Source organism: Bombina bombina, chromosome 1 (genome assembly GCF_027579735.1).
Source record: "Bombina bombina isolate aBomBom1 chromosome 1, aBomBom1.pri, whole genome shotgun sequence".
Classification (NCBI taxonomy): Eukaryota; Metazoa; Chordata; class Amphibia; order Anura; family Bombinatoridae; genus Bombina; species Bombina bombina.
Window position 1 is genome coordinate 668,496,891 of NC_069499.1, and position 17,261 is coordinate 668,514,151.

A 17,261-nucleotide genomic window follows, 5' to 3' on the forward strand; every position below is an offset into this window, starting at 1 on the left:
GATGTTATTATTAAGCGTTTGGGTACTGAAGACACCAGTTGGCTAAGTTTAGCAAGCAGAATTTTCCCCATTCATCCATCATTGCTTTCTTTTGCACTTCTCAATCGGAGACAGGTCAGGACTGCAGGCAAGCCATACTAGCACCCACACTATCTGCCTACGTAACCATGCACTGGGCAGAATATTGTTTGGCATTGTCCTGCATGAAAATGCAGGGATATCCATGGAAAAGACGACGTCTGGATGGCAGTATATGTTGCTCCAAAAATGTATACATATCTTTCTGCATTAATGAAGCCCTCAAATATGTGCAAGTTATCCATGCCATGGGCACTGACACACCCCTATACCATGACAGATGCTGGCTTTTGGACCTGACGCTGATAACAGTTTGGATGGTCCTTTTCCTCTTTGGCCCGGAGAACACAAGGGCTGTTATTTTCCAAAAACTATCGGGAATGTTAACTCGTCGAACCACAAAACACAATTCCACTAAGCTACTGTCCATCTCAGATGAGACTGAGCCCAGAAAGGTTGGCAGTGCTTCTGGACACTGTTGATGTACGGCTTCTGCTTTGCATAGTAAAGCCTTAACTTGCATCTGTGGATGCAGCAACGAATGGTGTTGACTGACAAAGGTTTTCCAAAGTATTCCCGAGACCATGTCAGGATATCCATTACAGACTCATGACCGTTTTTGAGACAGTGACAGCTGAGAAAATAGTTAAATTTTGTTCACGTAGGAATTAACAGCAATAGAGTAAAATTCTCCACTGCAAATCTCTAGATCTTTTGGAGATTTGTGGTTTTTACAAAATCCTCTATTCTGGATTATGCGAACCTACTTGTAAATGGCCTCTTTAAACCGTATCTGGTAACTTATGTATCCGTAAGAAATACTTTGATTTTATAATCAATTGATAAATCTTCTTGTTAATTATTTTAAATGAAAAATTAAGGAAAATTTCACATTTAAAAAGAAACCAGTCACCTCTTCCTTCTTGTACAGAAGAAGAAATCAACACAGAGGGAAAAGATTCTGCCATCTAAAAAGAAAACCTTCAACATCTCTAAATTATAAAGAGGAACAAGTTAGACATTTTGCAATAAAACATACAGATCCAACTTCTAAAACAATATTTTCCAGATTATCAATTAACTGCATCTTTTTTTTTTTAAACAAAATTACCTCTTATTTGGCACACCTCATCACTGAATCTTTTTGTCTTATAACATTAATTTTTCGAATCTTAAAAGAGGAGCTCTTTTCTCTATGACTAAACGAACACTTCTAACTAACTTTTACAGCACGCAGCTGTCTCAACTAAATCTGAACTGGCTGCTGTAGGGGTAACTCGCTTTCCTTCACCCAAACCAGTTACAGCCTCATCTGCAATTTCAACACCATTTACATTTTCTTTTCCTTCAGTCTTTTGTTTCAAAAGTGGCCAATGTTTTTTTAACATGTCCAAAACAACCACAATTGAAACATTTCATAAAATCAGAAGTAACACACACAACATAATCAGAACCATCAATTTTAAACCTTAAATGTAATGTTGGGCTTATCTGATCTTTGTAAAATCATATGTACTTGCCTTCTAAAAAGGTACACTACATTTTATAGAGTATGCTATGTTATTTGCTAGAACCATCCTGCTATTGTATAAACCTGTCGTGCATGTTGTTGGTCACAAGTACCCCCTCTAGGGGATATCTATCTAGCCCGATATGACATACGTTACGATATGTCTCACATGGCCTAGTTAATTCTTTAATATTTTTGATAGTTGCTGGTCTGTCACACTTAGTTGTTTCCTTGCTTTATCTACTAAAATAATAGTCACAGACAAGTAATGCGAGGTTTGACCTGGTGTCCCCAGCTATATATCCATACATTGCTCAAATTTATGATTGTGTTTAGGGGCTTGGATGTCTGCGGCCGAGATGTCCGAGCCCTCCCACATCCGTATTTATGGATAAAGTTTGTAGTTTGCATGCAGAGTGGGGACTTCTGGGTCAGCTGGAGCATACCAGTTATTAGTAGCCCCAGATAACTTTTCACTACCAGGGTTGGAAAGGTCATAGTAGATCTCTTGGAAGTTTGGCAATAATACAGGCAACGCACATGAGTTGGATTTAAAGGGTATAAATTCAGGTTGCAGATATTGCTATACCTCATCACATAATATTTTTTTCAAAGAATTTACCATGCCTCTTATGCACGCTGGACCTGCACCACTACTATCATTTGTGGCCTATACCTGATACGTCAACTTTACATGTAATTAGCCAATTCTTATCTACACACTAATTACTCATCTGCTAGCAAGACTTTCTCTAGTGATATGCCTCTTAGACACGGGGAGTCATTATGTAATAGTCTACCTTGTTGTTGTATGGAGCCATATTTTTTCTTAGTTTACACTACCTATCAAGCTTTTAAAATTGTTTAATTGTAACCTATTTTAAGATAGGATACTGTAGCTTATCTTGTACTCACTAGAAATGTACGACCCTCTGAAACACCCTGATTAATCTATTTAATTTACCACCTCCTCTCCCCCACAAGAATATAACTCCTTTTATAGGAGGACTAACTATGCGGTTATCTCGCCTATACCGCAACCCCCTTAACAATTCCTATTTTCCCTCACATATATACCCATGTTACTTTCTGACATACTATTTACAGCGTGTATTACTTAAGTTCACTATTTAAAAAAAAAAAAAAAAAAAAGAGGTTTGTTATGGGGCCCAAGAGTGGTCTCCCTTATTCCATGATAACCTTCACCAACCATTTTATTTTGTTTATACATGAGGTCCAAAAGTGGTCTCTCAAGCTCATTAGAAGGCTCACATATAATCTGGCAAATCAATACTGTACACTAGAGTTGTTCATTAATGTTTATTTTTCTTTCGAGATTACCTATATATACACTCGATATTGTAATGTATTCGAAATTCTTTGCAATTGCTGAATGAGCATATTGTATTCCCTTTTAATTTGTGATTTGCTTTTTGAAACCTCAATAAAAAGATAAAAAAAAAAAGAGGGTACACTACACCCCAGATGTATCTTTTTAACAGGATTCACCAGTTTACTATGTCTACTTAATCATCTTTCAAAAAATAGAGAAAGAGAGAGAAAAAAAGAGAGAAAGAGAGAGAAAAAAATAGAGGAGAGAGAAAAAAAAGAGAAAGAGAGAGAAAAGAGAATAAAAAAGAGAAAAAAATAAAGAGAGAGAGAGAGAGAGAAAAAGAGAATAAAAAAGAGAAAAAAATAAAGAGAGAGAGAGAGAGAAAAAGAGAATAAAAAAAGAGAAAAAATAAAGAGAGAAAGAGAAAAAGAGAGAAAAAAGAGAGAAAGAGAAAAAAAAGAGAGAAAGAGAGAAAAAGAGAAAAAAGAGAGAGAAAAAAAGAGAGAAAAAAAAGAGAGAAAAAAAAGAGAGAGAGAAAGAGAGAAAAAAAAAAGAGAAAAAAAAAGAGAAAGAAAGAGAGAAAAAAAAAAGAGAAAGAAAGAAAGAAAGAAAGAGAGAGAGAGAGAGAGAGAGAGAGAATGTTGAGTGCCTAGGGCAGCAAAAAAACATAAATTTATGCTTACCTGATAAATTTATTTCTCTTGTAGTGTATTCAGTCCACGGGTCATCCATTACTTATGGGATTATATCTCCTTCCCAACAGGAAGTTGCAAGAGGATCACCCAAGCAGAGCTGCTATATAGCTCCTCCCCTCACACGTCATATCCAGTCATTCGACCGAAACAAGACATGAAAGGAGAAACCATAGGATGCAGTGGTGACTGTAGTTTAAATTAAAAATTTAGATCTGCCTTAAAAGACAGGGCGGGCCGTGGACTGAATACACTACAAGAGAAATAAATTTATCAGGTAAGCATAAATTATGTTTTCTCTTGTTAAGTGTATTCAGTCCACGGGTCATCCATTACTTATGGGATACCAATACCAAAGCTAAAGTACACGGATGATGGGAGGGACAAGGCAGGAACTTGAAACGGAAGGAACCACTGCCTGTAGAACCTTTCTCCCAAAAACAGCCTCCGAAGAAGCAAAAGTGTCAAATTTGTAAAATTTTGAAAAAGTGTGAAGTGAAGACCAAGTTGCAGCCTTGCAAATCTGTTCAACAGAGGCCTCATTCTTAAAGGCCCAGGTGGAAGCCACAGCTCTAGTGGAATGAGCTGTAACTCTTCCAGGAGGCTGCTGCCCAGCAGTCTCATAGGCTAAGTGTATTATGCTACAAAGCCAAAAGGAGAGAGAGGTAGCCGAAGCTTTTTGACCTCTCCTCTGTCCAGAGTAAACGACAAACAGGGAAGAAGTTTGACAAAAATCTTTAGTTGCCTGCAAATAGAACTTCAAGGCACGGACTACGTCCAGATTATGTAAAAGTCGTTCCTTCTTTGAAGAAGGGTTAGGACACAGTGATGGAACAACAATCTCTTGATTGATATTCCTGTTAGAAACTACCTTAGGTAAGAACCCAGGTTTAGTACGCAGAACTACCTTGTCTGAATGGAAAATCAGATAAGGAGAATCACAATGTAAGGCAGATAACTCAGAGACTCTTCGAGCCGAGGAAATAGCCATCAAAAACAGAACTTTCCAAGATAACAGCTTAATATCAATGGAATGAAGGGGTTCAAACGGAACACCTTGAAGAACTTTAAGAACTAAGTTTAAACTCCACGGCGGAGCAACAGACTTAAACACAGGCCTAATCCTAGCCAAAGCCTGACAAAAGGCCTGAACGTCTGGAACTTCTGCCAGACGTTTGTGTAGAAGAATAGACAAAGCAGAAATCTGTCCCTTTAACGAACTAGCAGATAAGCCCTTTTCTAAACCCTCTTGTAGAAAAGACAATATCCTAGGAATCCTAACCTTACTCCATGAGTAACTCTTGGATTCGCACCAGTATAAATATTTACGCCATATCTTATGGTAAATTTTTCTGGTAACAGGTTTCCGAGCCTGTATTAAGGTATCAATAACCGACTCCGAGAAGCCACGCTTTGATAGAATCAAGCGTTCAATCTCCATGCAGTCAGTCTCAGAGAAACTAGATTTGGATGATTGAAAGGACCCTGAATTAGAAGGTCCTGCCTCAGAGGCAGAGACCATGGCGGACAGAACGACATGTCCACTAGGTGTGCATACCAGGTCCTGCGTGGCCACGCAGGCGCTATCAGAATCACCGATGCCCTTTCCTGTTTGATCCTGGCAATCAGTCGAGGAAGCATCGGGAATGGTGGAAACACATAAGCCATGTTGAAGACCCAAGGGGCTGTCAGAGCATCTATCAGCACCGCTCCCGGGTCCCTGGACCTGGATCCGTAACAAGGAAGCTTGGCGTTCTGGCGAGACGCCATGAGATCCAGATCTGGTTTGCCCCAACGATGGACCAGTTGAGTAAACACCTCCGGATGGAGTTCCCACTCCCCTGGATGAAAAGTCTGACGACTTAGAAAATCCGCCTCCCAGTTCTGTATGCCTGGGATGTGGATCGCTGACAGGTGGCAAGAGTGAGACTCTGCCCAGCGAATTATCTTTGAGACTTCTAACATCGCTAGGGAACTCCTGGTTCCCCCTTGATGGTTGATGTAAGCCACAGTCGTGATATTGTCCGACTGGAATCTGATGAACCTCAGTGTTGCTAACTGAGGCCAAGCTAGAAGAGCATTGAATATTGCTCTTAACTCTAGAATATTTATTGGGAGGAGTTTCTCCTCCTGAGTCCACGATCCCTGAGCCTTCAGGGAGTTCCAGACTGCACCCCAACCTAGAAGGCTGGCATCTGTTGTTACAATCGTCCAATCTGGCCTGCGAAAGGTCATACCCTTGGACAGATGGACACGAGAAAGCCACCAGAGAAGAGAATATCTGGTCTCTTGATCCAGATTTAGAAGAGGGGACAAATCTGAGTAATCCCCATTCCACTGACTTAGCATGCATAATTGCAGTGGTCTGAGATGCAGGCGCGCAAATGGCACTATGTCCATTGCCGCTACCATTAAGCCGATTACTTCCATGCACTGAGCCACTGACGGGCGTGGAATGGAATGAAGGACACTGCAAGCATTTAGAAGTTTTGATAACCTGGACTCCGTCAGGTAAATTTTCATCTCTACAGAATCTATAAGAGTCCCTAGGAAGGAGACTCTTGTGAGTAGTGATAGAGAACTCTTTTCCACGTTCACCTTCCACCCATGCGACCTCAGAAATGCCAGAACTATCTCTGTATGAGACTTGGCCCTTTGAAAGCTTGATGCCTGTATCAGGATGTCGTCTAGATACGGAGCCACCGCTAGAACCGCCAGAAGTGAGCCCAGAACCTTTGTAAAGATTCTCTGGGCCGTAGCCAACCCGAAGGGAAGAGCTACAAACTGGTAATACCTGTCTAGAAAGGCAAATCTTAGGTACCGATAATGATCTTTGTGAATCGGTATATGAAGGTAGGCATCCTTTAAGTCTACCGTGGTCATGTATTGACCCTCTTGGATCATGGGTAGGATGGTTCGAATAGTTTCCATTTTGAATGATGGAACTCTTAGGAATTTGTTTAAGATTTTTAGGTCCAAGATTGGTCTGAAGGTTCCCTCTTTCTTGGGAACCACAAACAGATTCGAGTAAAACCCTTGCCCTTGTTCCGTCCGCGGAACTGGGTGGATCACCCCCAATACTAAGAGGTCTTGCACACAACGTAGAAATGCCTCTTTCTTTATTTGGTTTGCTGATAACCTTGAAAGATGAAATCTCCCTTGTGGAGGAGATGCTTTGAAGTCCAGAAGATATCCCTGAGATATGATCTCTAACGCCCAGGGATCCTGGACATCTCTTGCCCAAGCCTGGGCGAAGAGAGATAGTCTGCCCCCCACTAGATCCGTTTCCGGATAGGGGGCCCTCTCTTCATGCTGTCTTAGGGGCAGAAGAAGGCTTTCTGGCCTGCTTGCCCTTGTTCCAGGACTGGTTAGTTTTCCAGCCCTGTCTGTAACGAGCAACAGGTCCTTCCTGTTTTGGAGCGGAGGAAGTTGATGCTGCTCCTGCCTTGAAATTACGAAAGGCACGAAAATTAGACTGTTTGGCCTTTGATTTGGCCCTGTCCTGAGGAAGAGTATGACCCTTACCCCCAGTAATGTCAGCAATAATTTCTTTCAAGCCGGGCCCGAATAAGGTCTGCCCTTTGAAAGGAATATTAAGAAATTTAGACTTAGAAGTCACGTCAGCTGACCAGGATTTAAGCCATAGCGCTCTGCGTGCCTGGATGGCGAATCCGGAGTTCTTAGCCGTTAGTTTGGTTAAATGTACAACGGCATCAGAAACAAATGCATTAGTTAGCTTAAGTGCTTTAAGCTTGGCCATAATCTCATCCAATGGAGCTGTGCGAATGGCCTCTTCCAGAGACTCAAACCAGAATGCCGCAGCCGCAGTGACAGGCGCAATGCATGCAAGGGGCTGTAAGATAAAACCTTGTTGAACAAACATTTTCTTAAGGTAACCTTCTAATTTTTTATCCATTGGATCCGAAAAAGCACAACTATCCTCGGGATAGTGGTACGCTTTGCTTAAGTAGAAACTGCTCCCTCTCTGATGCACTTGGCGCCACAATATCACGCGCCCCCTGAGCGGGAGGCGAAGGTACTGACACGTGAGGAGAGTTAGTCGGCATAACTTCCCCCTCGTTGTCTGGTGATAATTTCTTTACAGATATAGATTGACTTTTATGCAAAGTGACATCAATACAATTAGTACACATATTTCTGTGGGGCTCCACATTGGCCTTCAAACATAGTTAACAAGCAGATTCATCTGTGTCAGACATGTTTAAACAGACTCGCAATGAGACTAGCAAGCTTGGAAAAACCTTTCAAGTAAATTTACAAGCAATATAAAAAACGCTACTGCGCCTTTAAGAAGCACAAAAAAAGACGTCACAGTTGAAATAACAAAGAACCAAATCAGTTATAGCAACCAAATCTTCACAGTAAATGTATTAAGTTAGAAGAGTATTGCACCCACTAGCAAATGGATGATTAACCCCTAAATACCCAAAAACGGATAATCAAATTAACAATTAACGTTTTTTATCACAGTCAAACACACTGTCACAGGTCTGCTGTGACTGATTACCTCCCTCAAAATGACTTTTGAAGACCCCTGAGCTCTCTAGAGACGTCCTGGATCAAGGAGGAAGAAGCAGGAAGACTGAAACTGAAATTTTTACTGCGCAAAAAAGCGCTAAAATAGGCTCCTCCCACTCCTATTACAACAGTGGGAAACCTCAGTTAAACGCTTCTATATAGAAATAAACAACAGCCATGTGGAAATTTTCATGCCCCAAAAGATTTATCACCAAAGTACCTCACAAAAAACGAATAACATGCCAGTAAACGTTTTAAACATACACTTTAAATGTTAGATAGTGTTATTAATAAGCCTGCTACCAGTCGCTTCTACTGCAGTTAAGGCTTATACAATACTTCGGTATTAACAGTATTTTCTTAGTCAATTCCATTCCTTAGAAAATTACTTATTGTACATACATTCATCAGCCTGATACCAGTCGCTGCTGCATTTAAGGCTGTACTTACATTACATCGGTATCAGCAGTATTTTCTTAGTCAATTCCATTCCTTAGAAAAATAATTTACTGCACATACCTCGTTTGCGGGATTCCCCGCATGCTATTCCCTTTCTGAAAGTTACCCCACTCCTCAGAATGTGCGAGAACAGCCAGTGGATCTTAGTTACTTCCGCTAAGATCATAAAAAAACTCAGGCAGATTCTTCTTCTAAATACTGCCTGAGAACAAACAGCACACTCCGGTGCCATTTAAAATAACAAACTTTTGATTGAAGAAATAAACTAAGTATAAAAACACTACAGACCTCTCACAACGACCTATCTAGTTGAGTTGCAAGAGAATGACTGGATATGACGTGTGAGGGGAGGAGCTATATAGCAGCTCTGCTTGGGTGATCCTCTTGCAACTTCCTGTTGGGAAGGAGATATAATCCCATAAGTAATGGATGACCCGTGGACTGAATACACTTAACAAGAGAAAACTAAATACGCCACTTCCGTAAAAGTCACCTAACAGGCCATTTATATAGCAATTACTAGCTAAGTAAAGGAATGAGACCCTCCCTTTGAAAGAAGGGTAATAATGTCCTATTTTATATGAGGGGTATTTTGCGTAGGTGGCATATGCTGCCTTTATAAGACAGGAGGTGACTGCCATTTTGTTGATGACGGTTGGTAAGAGACCTCTCATTGGAAAGAAAGGATTCCCTTCTTTCTAAAATATGGTCTGAGGCCAGTTTTTGTTATGATGGAAAATAAGAGCTCTGTCATAGTTTTATATTATTATAACTAAACATACACTTCACAGAACACAAGATTTCTAAAAAAATGAACACATTAATATGCAAAAGGAAAAATGCATTGTCACTGATCACTTTGCATTAAAAATGTGTTCTTTAATAATTTGACTAATAATAGATAAGAATAATAACAAATTTATAATTATCAATAATCACAATAATAGTAATAAAAAAGTATTGCTAACATAATAATTATCATTATTTAAAATAATAATAATTTGTAAAGAGCTGATGAATTTTGTAGTGCTGGGTTAATGAATAGGGTTACACAATGCTACTAATTCATATGGGCTCTACACCAAAAAGCATATATAAATTATTCTGAAGCCAAACATTACTTACAGAGCTGTGTTTCCTTCACTGTCCTGAATATTAGTAGATGCTTTGTGCAACAATAATATTTGAATTATTTTGAAGTTGCCCTTAGATGCTGCTCGGTGCAGTGGTGTTGAATGGAATTTGTCAGTTGCATCAGGAGAAGCTCCATTTTCCAACAGCATAAGAGTTATCTGCAAAGAACACAGAAGAAGCTAAATTAGTGTCATTCACACTTGCTAAGAGTGGTGTAAGAGCCTCACTTATCCTGCTGCTAATGCCTCTTCCTATAGAACCAAGCACCCTGCTAAGCTTTACCTTATGTGCTGCTCTATTGTTTACAAAAAATCATCTCTGAAATAGTAATTCCCACATCCCATTCCTGCTTGTAGAATTATTGTCTCAACTAATTTATTATTTCTGATAATATGCTTGCTGTACTGTATAAAGGTGTTGAATATATATATATATATATATATATATATATATATATATATATACACACATATATATATATATATATATATATATATATATTTACTAATAATTAGCACACTGCACTGTATAATGATGCTAAGTATCTGTACAACAATAAGCATGCTGTAATCTATGCAAAAATAATCACATTACAGTATATAATACCAGCTATACAATATGCGCACACTATGCTGTATAATGATGCTAAGTATCTGTACAACAATAAGCATGCTGTAATCTATGCAAAAATAATCACATTACAGTATATAATACCAGCTATACAATATGCGCACACTATGCTGTATAATGATGCTAAGTATCTGTACAACAATAAGCATGCTGTAATCTATGCAAAAATAATCACATTACAGTATATAATACCAGCTATACAATATACGCACACTATGCTGTATAATGATGCTAAGTATCTGTACAACAATAAGCATGCTGTAATCTATGCAAAAATAAGCACATTACAGTATATAATACCAGCTATACAATATGCGCACACTATGCTGTATAATGATGCTAAGGGGCCGAATCAAGTTCCTTGTTGAAGGCTCCCCGGAAACAGAAGTTATGAAGCAGCGGTCTAAAGACCGCTGCTCCATAACTTCTCCGCCTGCTCTGAGGCGGCGGACAGAAATCAACCCGATCGAATACGATTGGGTTGATTGACACCCCCTGCTAGCGGCTGATTGGCCGCAAATCTGCAGGGGGCAGTATTGTACAAGCAGTTCTGGTGAACAGCTTGTGCAATGAAAAATGCTGATAGCGTATGCTGTCGGTATTTATCGATGTGCAGCGGACATGAAATGCTACATCATATCATGACTGCTCACACTTTGATAAATATGGCCCTAAATATGTAATGATAATGAGCATGATGCACTATATATTGATTCTCAGTATCTATACACTAATAATAAACATGTTTATTTAATAACTATGCACCCCTTAACACCCCTTATCTATACCTCTTCTTTCTGCTTACACCCTTTACTACTATATATAGAATATTTAAAGAGACAGCACATTTTGGAGAAAAACATTTGTATTGCTAGATAGGAAACAAGAACATAAATGTATATATTTTAAGACAACATATAGTAAAGTATTACTCATCAGCCAATAGGATTTTTTCTACCTTAATTCTGATTGGCTGCTAGAATTCTATCAGCCAATCGGAATCTAAGGGACGCCATCTTGGATGATGTCACTTAGAGATATTCATTACGAAGAAGCCATCGTTTGAAGAGGATGCTCCGCGACGGATGTCTTGAAGATGGACCTGCTCCGCGCCGGATGGATGAAGATAGAAGATGCCGTCTGGATGAAAACGTCTGCCCGTCTGGAGGACCACTTCGCCCAGCTTGGATGAAGACGTCTCCCGGTAAGTCGATCTTCAGCTGGGGATTAGTGTTAGGTTTTTTTTAAGGGTGTATTGGTTGGGTTTTATTTTTAGGTTAGGGTTTGTTCTGCAAAAGAGCTAACTGCCCTTTTAAGGGCAATGCCCATCCAAATGCCATTTTCATGGCAATGGGGAGCTTAGGTTTTTTTAGTTATGGTTTTATTTGGGGGTTTCTTTGTGTGGGTGGTGGGTTTTACTGTTGGGGGGGTTGTTTGTATTTTTTTTTTTACAGGGAAAAGAGCTGATTACTTTGGGGCAATGCCCCTCAAAAGGCCCTTTTAAGGGCTATTGATAGTATAGTTTAGGCTAGGTTTTTTTTTTATTTTGGGGGGCATATTAGTTTAAATATCTGTAATTTGTTTTTTATTTTCTGTAATTTAGTGTTTGTTTGTTTTTTGTACTTTAGATAATTTAATTTATTTAATAGTATTTAATTTAGTTAACTTATTTAATTGTAGTGTAGTGTTAGTGTAACTTAGGTTAGGTTTTATTTTACAGGTACTTTTGTATTTCTTTTAGCTAGGTAGTTATTAAATAGTTAATAACTATTTAATAACTATTCTACCTAGTTAAAATAAATACAAACTTGCCTGTAAAAAAAAAATAAACCCTAAGCTAAATACAATGTAACTATTAGTTATATTGTAGCTAGCTTAGGGTTTATTTTATAGGTATTTTGTTTTAAATAGGAATAATTTAGGTAATGATAGGAATATTTATTTAGATTACTTTTAATTCTATTTAAGTTAGGGGGTGTTAAGGTTAGACTTAGGCTTAGGGGTTAATACATTTAATATAGTGGCAGCGATGTTGGGGGTGGCAGATCAGGGGTTAATAAATGTAGGTAGGTGGCGGCGATGTTAGGGACGGCAGATTAGGGGTTAATATTTAACTAATGTTTGCGAGGCAGGAGTGCAGCGGTTTAGGAGTTAATATGTTTATTATAGTGGCGGCAACGTTGGGGGCGGCAGATTGGGGTTAATAAGTGTAGGTAGGTTGCGGCGATGTTGGGGGTGGCAGATTAGGGGTTAATAAATATAATGTAGGTGTCGGCGATGTTGGGTGCATCAGATTAGGAGTTAATAAGTATAATGTAGGTGGCGGCGGTGTCGGCAGATTAGGGGTTAATAAGTGTAAGATTAGAGGTGTTTAGACTTGTGGTTCATGTTAGGGTGTAAATTTTATTTCCCCATAGGAATCAATGGGGCTGCGTTACTCAGTTTTACGCTGCTTTTTTGCAGGTGTTAGACTTTTTTTCAGCCGGCTCTCCCCGTTGATTCCTATGGGGAAATCGTGCACAAGCATGTTACACCAGCTCACCACTGACTTAAGAAACGCTGGTATTAGAGTGAGATTTGGAGCAAAATTTTGCTCTAGGCTCACTTTTTGTCTTTTAACGCCGGGTTTCTGAAAACTCGTAATACCAGCGCTGCAGGAAAGTGATCGGTGAGAGTAACGTGCAAGTTAATACCTCACCCCTGTTACCGCAAAACTCGTAATCTAGGCGAAAGTTTATTACTCAGCTGATTATTTCACCCGTGCTCCAGTTCAGCTATTCTAAAATCTGGTCTGTTAGGGAGGTCTGAGGACAGGTTTAAAAACCAGTGGTCTAAACTGTTTTATTGCACTGTGCGAGATATCTCATTTGAAGAATGAGACAAAAGATTTACTATAATACTGTTTGGAAGGTGACATTTAAAAAAGTGACATAAAAACAGTGTACACTACATTATTCTTTGCATAAATGTTTTGTAGATGATCTATTTATATAGCCCATCTGGGAGTGTTTTTGTAACAATGTATAGTTTTACTTATTTTTTTTAATAACAATGTTTTCAGAGTCCTAACAAAGCACCAAAGTTTTAGATGTATACGAAGGTCTACAGATTCCTGCAGCTCCTGTTTGTATAATCTGTCTTTTCATATGCAGGGAAGGGGAAGTGTCTGCTTTTTTTGCTTTCCAAACCCATCTCAGTGGGTGTCCCAGCCTAACCTCATCAACAGTGCGAAACTTTGAGCTTATAAGAAAGTTTATAAAAGGTTTTATACTGGATTTTTAGACCAGTATCTGTGCATATTCTTCTTTATAGTAGTGTCTATCACATGTAGTTATATGAAAAGTGGTGTATACTGTCCCTTTAACTCAGACAACCTGAATGCTTTTTTTGTCTGGTTTGCCGTCTCCAATATTCTCTAAATACCTCCTGCTTATTCTTGGATGCTGCATAATGCAGAGGTGTACAGCCAATCTGGTTTGATGCATTTACTTGGGCTCCTTTTTCAATGAGAGCTTTAACAATGTCATCACGTCCAGCAGATGCTGCAATATGCAGTGGGGTCCAACCTGCCTGCAAGACAAAAAATTAAAAAGCAGAAAATTAAAAAAAAAGATTATAACTGCAAAAATGGTTATTATACTCAATTCTGTGGTATGTAAAGTGTTTATAATGTGAGGAAATTCTGCTTCAGTGGTGAATGCATAGAGGCTTTTAGAGTGGTAATGGACTAATAATTGTGTCTAAGGGCAAAAACATTTCTCAAAAATGCCATTAACTATCACAATTAATATTATTTCTTAAAGGGATACTAAACCCAATTTTTTTCTTTAATGATTCAGACAAAGCATGCAATTTTAAGCAACTTTCTAATCTGCTCCTTTAATCAAATTTTCTTTGTTCTCTTGCTATCTTTACTTAAAAAGCAGGAATATAAAGCTTAGGAGCCAGCCCATTTTTAATTCAGAACCTGGTTTACGCTTGCTTATTGGTGGATAAATACAGTCACCTATAAGCAAGCACTATCCATGGTGTTGAACCTAAAATGGGCCAGATCCTAAGCTTTATATTCCTGCTTTTTAAATAAAAATAGCAAGAGAAAGAAGAAAAAATAATAATAGGAGTAAATTAGAGTTGATTAAAATTGCATGCTTTGTCTGAATCATTAAAGAAAAAAATTTGGATTTAGTATCCCTTTAACCCCTTAGTGACCACAGCATTTTTAATTTTCTCAACGTTAAGGACTAGCGCTATTTTTACATATGTGCAGTATTTGTGTATAGCTGTAATGTTCCTCTTACTCATTTACTGTACCCACACATATTATATACCGTTTTTCTCGCCAATGGACTTTCTAAAAATACCATTATTTTCATCATATCATATAATTTACTATAAAAAATATATATATATAAAATACAATGAAAAAAACACATTTTTTTTTTTTAAATTTGACCCCCAAAATCTGTTACACATCTACAACCACCAAAAAACACCCATGCTAAAGAGTTTCTAAATTTTGTCCGGAGTTTAGAAATACCCAATGTTTACATGTTCTTTGCTTTTTTTGCAAGTTATAGGGCAATAAGTACCAGTAGCACTTTGCTATTTCCAAAGCATTGTTTTTTCAAAATTACCAATAGTTACATTGTAACACTGATATCTGTCAAAAATCCCTAAATAACCCTTCACATGTATATATTGTTTAAAAGAAGACAACCTAAGGTTTTAAACTTGGGGTATTTTGACTCTTTTCATGCAACCATTTTACCACCAATCTATGCCAAAGTTTGGGGAAAAAAAACCAAAGTGGTGATTTTTTGACAAAATAGCAATTTAAGAATACAAGTACTGAGAACGTTAAGGGTTACTGCCAAAGAACACCCCAATATGAGTTCAGCAACATCTCCTGAGTACAGTGATACAACCCATGTATAGGTGTGTCGGATTCTTTGGGGGCTAAAAGGCCTTATTTTTAGGGGGTGCAGTCCAGTTTTCCAACTTGGAATTTTCACATCTGTCATAATGCACCCATGTCCTATTTGGGACATTTTTCAAGCAGTCCAATATAATTTACGGCCATAAAACCCTATATTTTTGAAAGTTAGACACCCTAGGCTATTTGAAAAGCTGGTAGTTTAACACTTTCCATGCACTAATTTAACCACCAGTCTTTGTCAAACTTTTGGGTAGTCATTTTTTTGTGTTATTTTTCACACACGTACTTTAGGCATGGATTCTTAGTGCCTATTATGTGTTACTGCCAAAAAATACCTCAACATGTGTTCGACAACATCTCCTGAGTACAATGATACTGCCCACGAATATGTTTGTCGGGTTCTCAGGGGGCTAAAAGACCTTATTTTTATGGGGCGTATTCCAGTTTTCCAACTTGGAATTTTCACATCGGTCATCATGCACCCATGTCCTATTTGCGACATTTCTAAAGCCGGCAAATGTAATTAACCCCCGTCAAACCATATATTTTTTAAAAGTAGACACCCTAGGGTATTTCAAATGCTGGTATTTTAACACTTTTAATGCACTAATTCAACCACTAGTCTTTGTCAAACTTTTGGGTAGCCATTTTTTGGTGTTATTTTTCACACACATTGCACTTTAGGCATGGATTTTCAGCACCTGTTATGTTTTACTGTCAAAGAACACCCCAATATAATAACCCAATATGTGTTCAGCAACATCTCCTGAGTACAGTGATACCACCTATGCAAGGTTTGTTTGCTTGTTTCTGGGGTGCAATGCCAAACTTCTGACATGTGTCTTCTTTTTGGGGGCCTTTTTACATACCCCAATATATTTGCTTGCCATGAACGTGCATATATTTAAAAAGTTGATACCCCAATGTATTGTATATGGAGTGTTTTAATGCCTTTGATGCAAAAGAAAGTGTATGGTAGTAAATTTTCAATTTTCATTTTTACACACACATTGCTTTTTGACTATGATTTAGGAGAGCTTTTTGTAAGTTATAGCAATAAAACACTCCAGGTTGTTTTCTGCAAGACCCTCTGAGCACACCCATGCCACCCATGCATAGGTTTGACAGAGGTTTGGTAAAATACAGCACCAATTTTAGAACAGTGAAATTTAAAAAACTGGCACAGTAAAAGTAAAAAAACAAACAAACTCAGTAACAGTAAATGTAACCAAACCACCCTACCCAAAAAAAACACAACTGCAAATGTAAATTTTGTTTAATTTTTTTTTTTACCAGTGTGTGATACCGCTTGAAGAAGTCCCCAATGCAGAGTCCAGGCTGTCCAGGGCAATCAGGATAGTAAAAAATAATGTCCTTCCTCTGGCCCCTCTTGGTAAAGACTCTGATTTTTTTCTGAGGATTCTGCTTCGCCGCAGTAGGGGTGATTTTGAAAATAAAATGGGTAGCCCCAACTCTGCTCTCTCTCATCACCGCCCGGGGAGCAGGTGCATCTTGGTACAAAATCCCTGAAATGATCTGGAGCTGAAACTGTAAAAAAGTCTGTTTCATTTTGTATGTTTTGTACCAGGCTGTTGTCTTCAGCATAATTAGGTTGGGCTGCAGCAGCTGATCTGCCAGATCAACCCCACCCATATGCCGGTTATAAGCCTTGATGCACACTGGCTTCCTTGTGCTCTAAGCTCTGCCACGTACAGAGACCTCCACAGTCCTCCCTTTGTGGATGGTGGTAAGAAGGTAAACATCCTTCTTGTCTCTGTTCTTAACTGCAAACAGCTCCTCTTGGCGCAGAGCTGAGGTCTCCCCCCTTCTGGCACATCGATGAGGGCCCATTGCTGCTTTGCCAAAAAAATGTCAGCCTTTGCAGCACGGAACTGATGGGCACATAAATTAGTTTGGGCGGCAATGTTCCCCAATACATCATCGCCCAAA

General features: G+C 38.7%; 2 protein-coding genes across 3 annotated transcripts in view; one reads left to right on the top strand and one right to left on the bottom strand.

The window, feature by feature from the left end:
• The window catches only part of ATG4A (autophagy related 4A cysteine peptidase), a 179,209-nt gene that overhangs the window by 65,361 nt on the left and 96,587 nt on the right, over positions 1–17,261 (top strand). The window lies entirely within an intron of this gene.
• PSMD10 (proteasome 26S subunit, non-ATPase 10) overlaps positions 1–17,261 on the bottom strand; it is a 41,885-nt gene that overhangs the window by 11,306 nt on the left and 13,318 nt on the right. The window contains exons 1-3 of one of the 2 annotated variants that reach the window (XM_053699139.1): positions 16,605–17,248; positions 13,799–13,945; positions 9,737–9,903 (exon numbers count right to left, since the gene is read on the bottom strand). In XM_053699139.1, the coding sequence (XP_053555114.1) occupies positions 9,737–9,903; positions 13,799–13,945; positions 16,605–16,964 (674 nt within the window). In that variant the 5' untranslated portion in view covers positions 16,965–17,248. Of the gene's footprint in view, positions 1–9,736; positions 9,904–13,798; positions 13,946–16,604; positions 17,249–17,261 lie in introns of those variants that run through there. The other variant, XM_053699140.1, reaches the window with a different exon arrangement.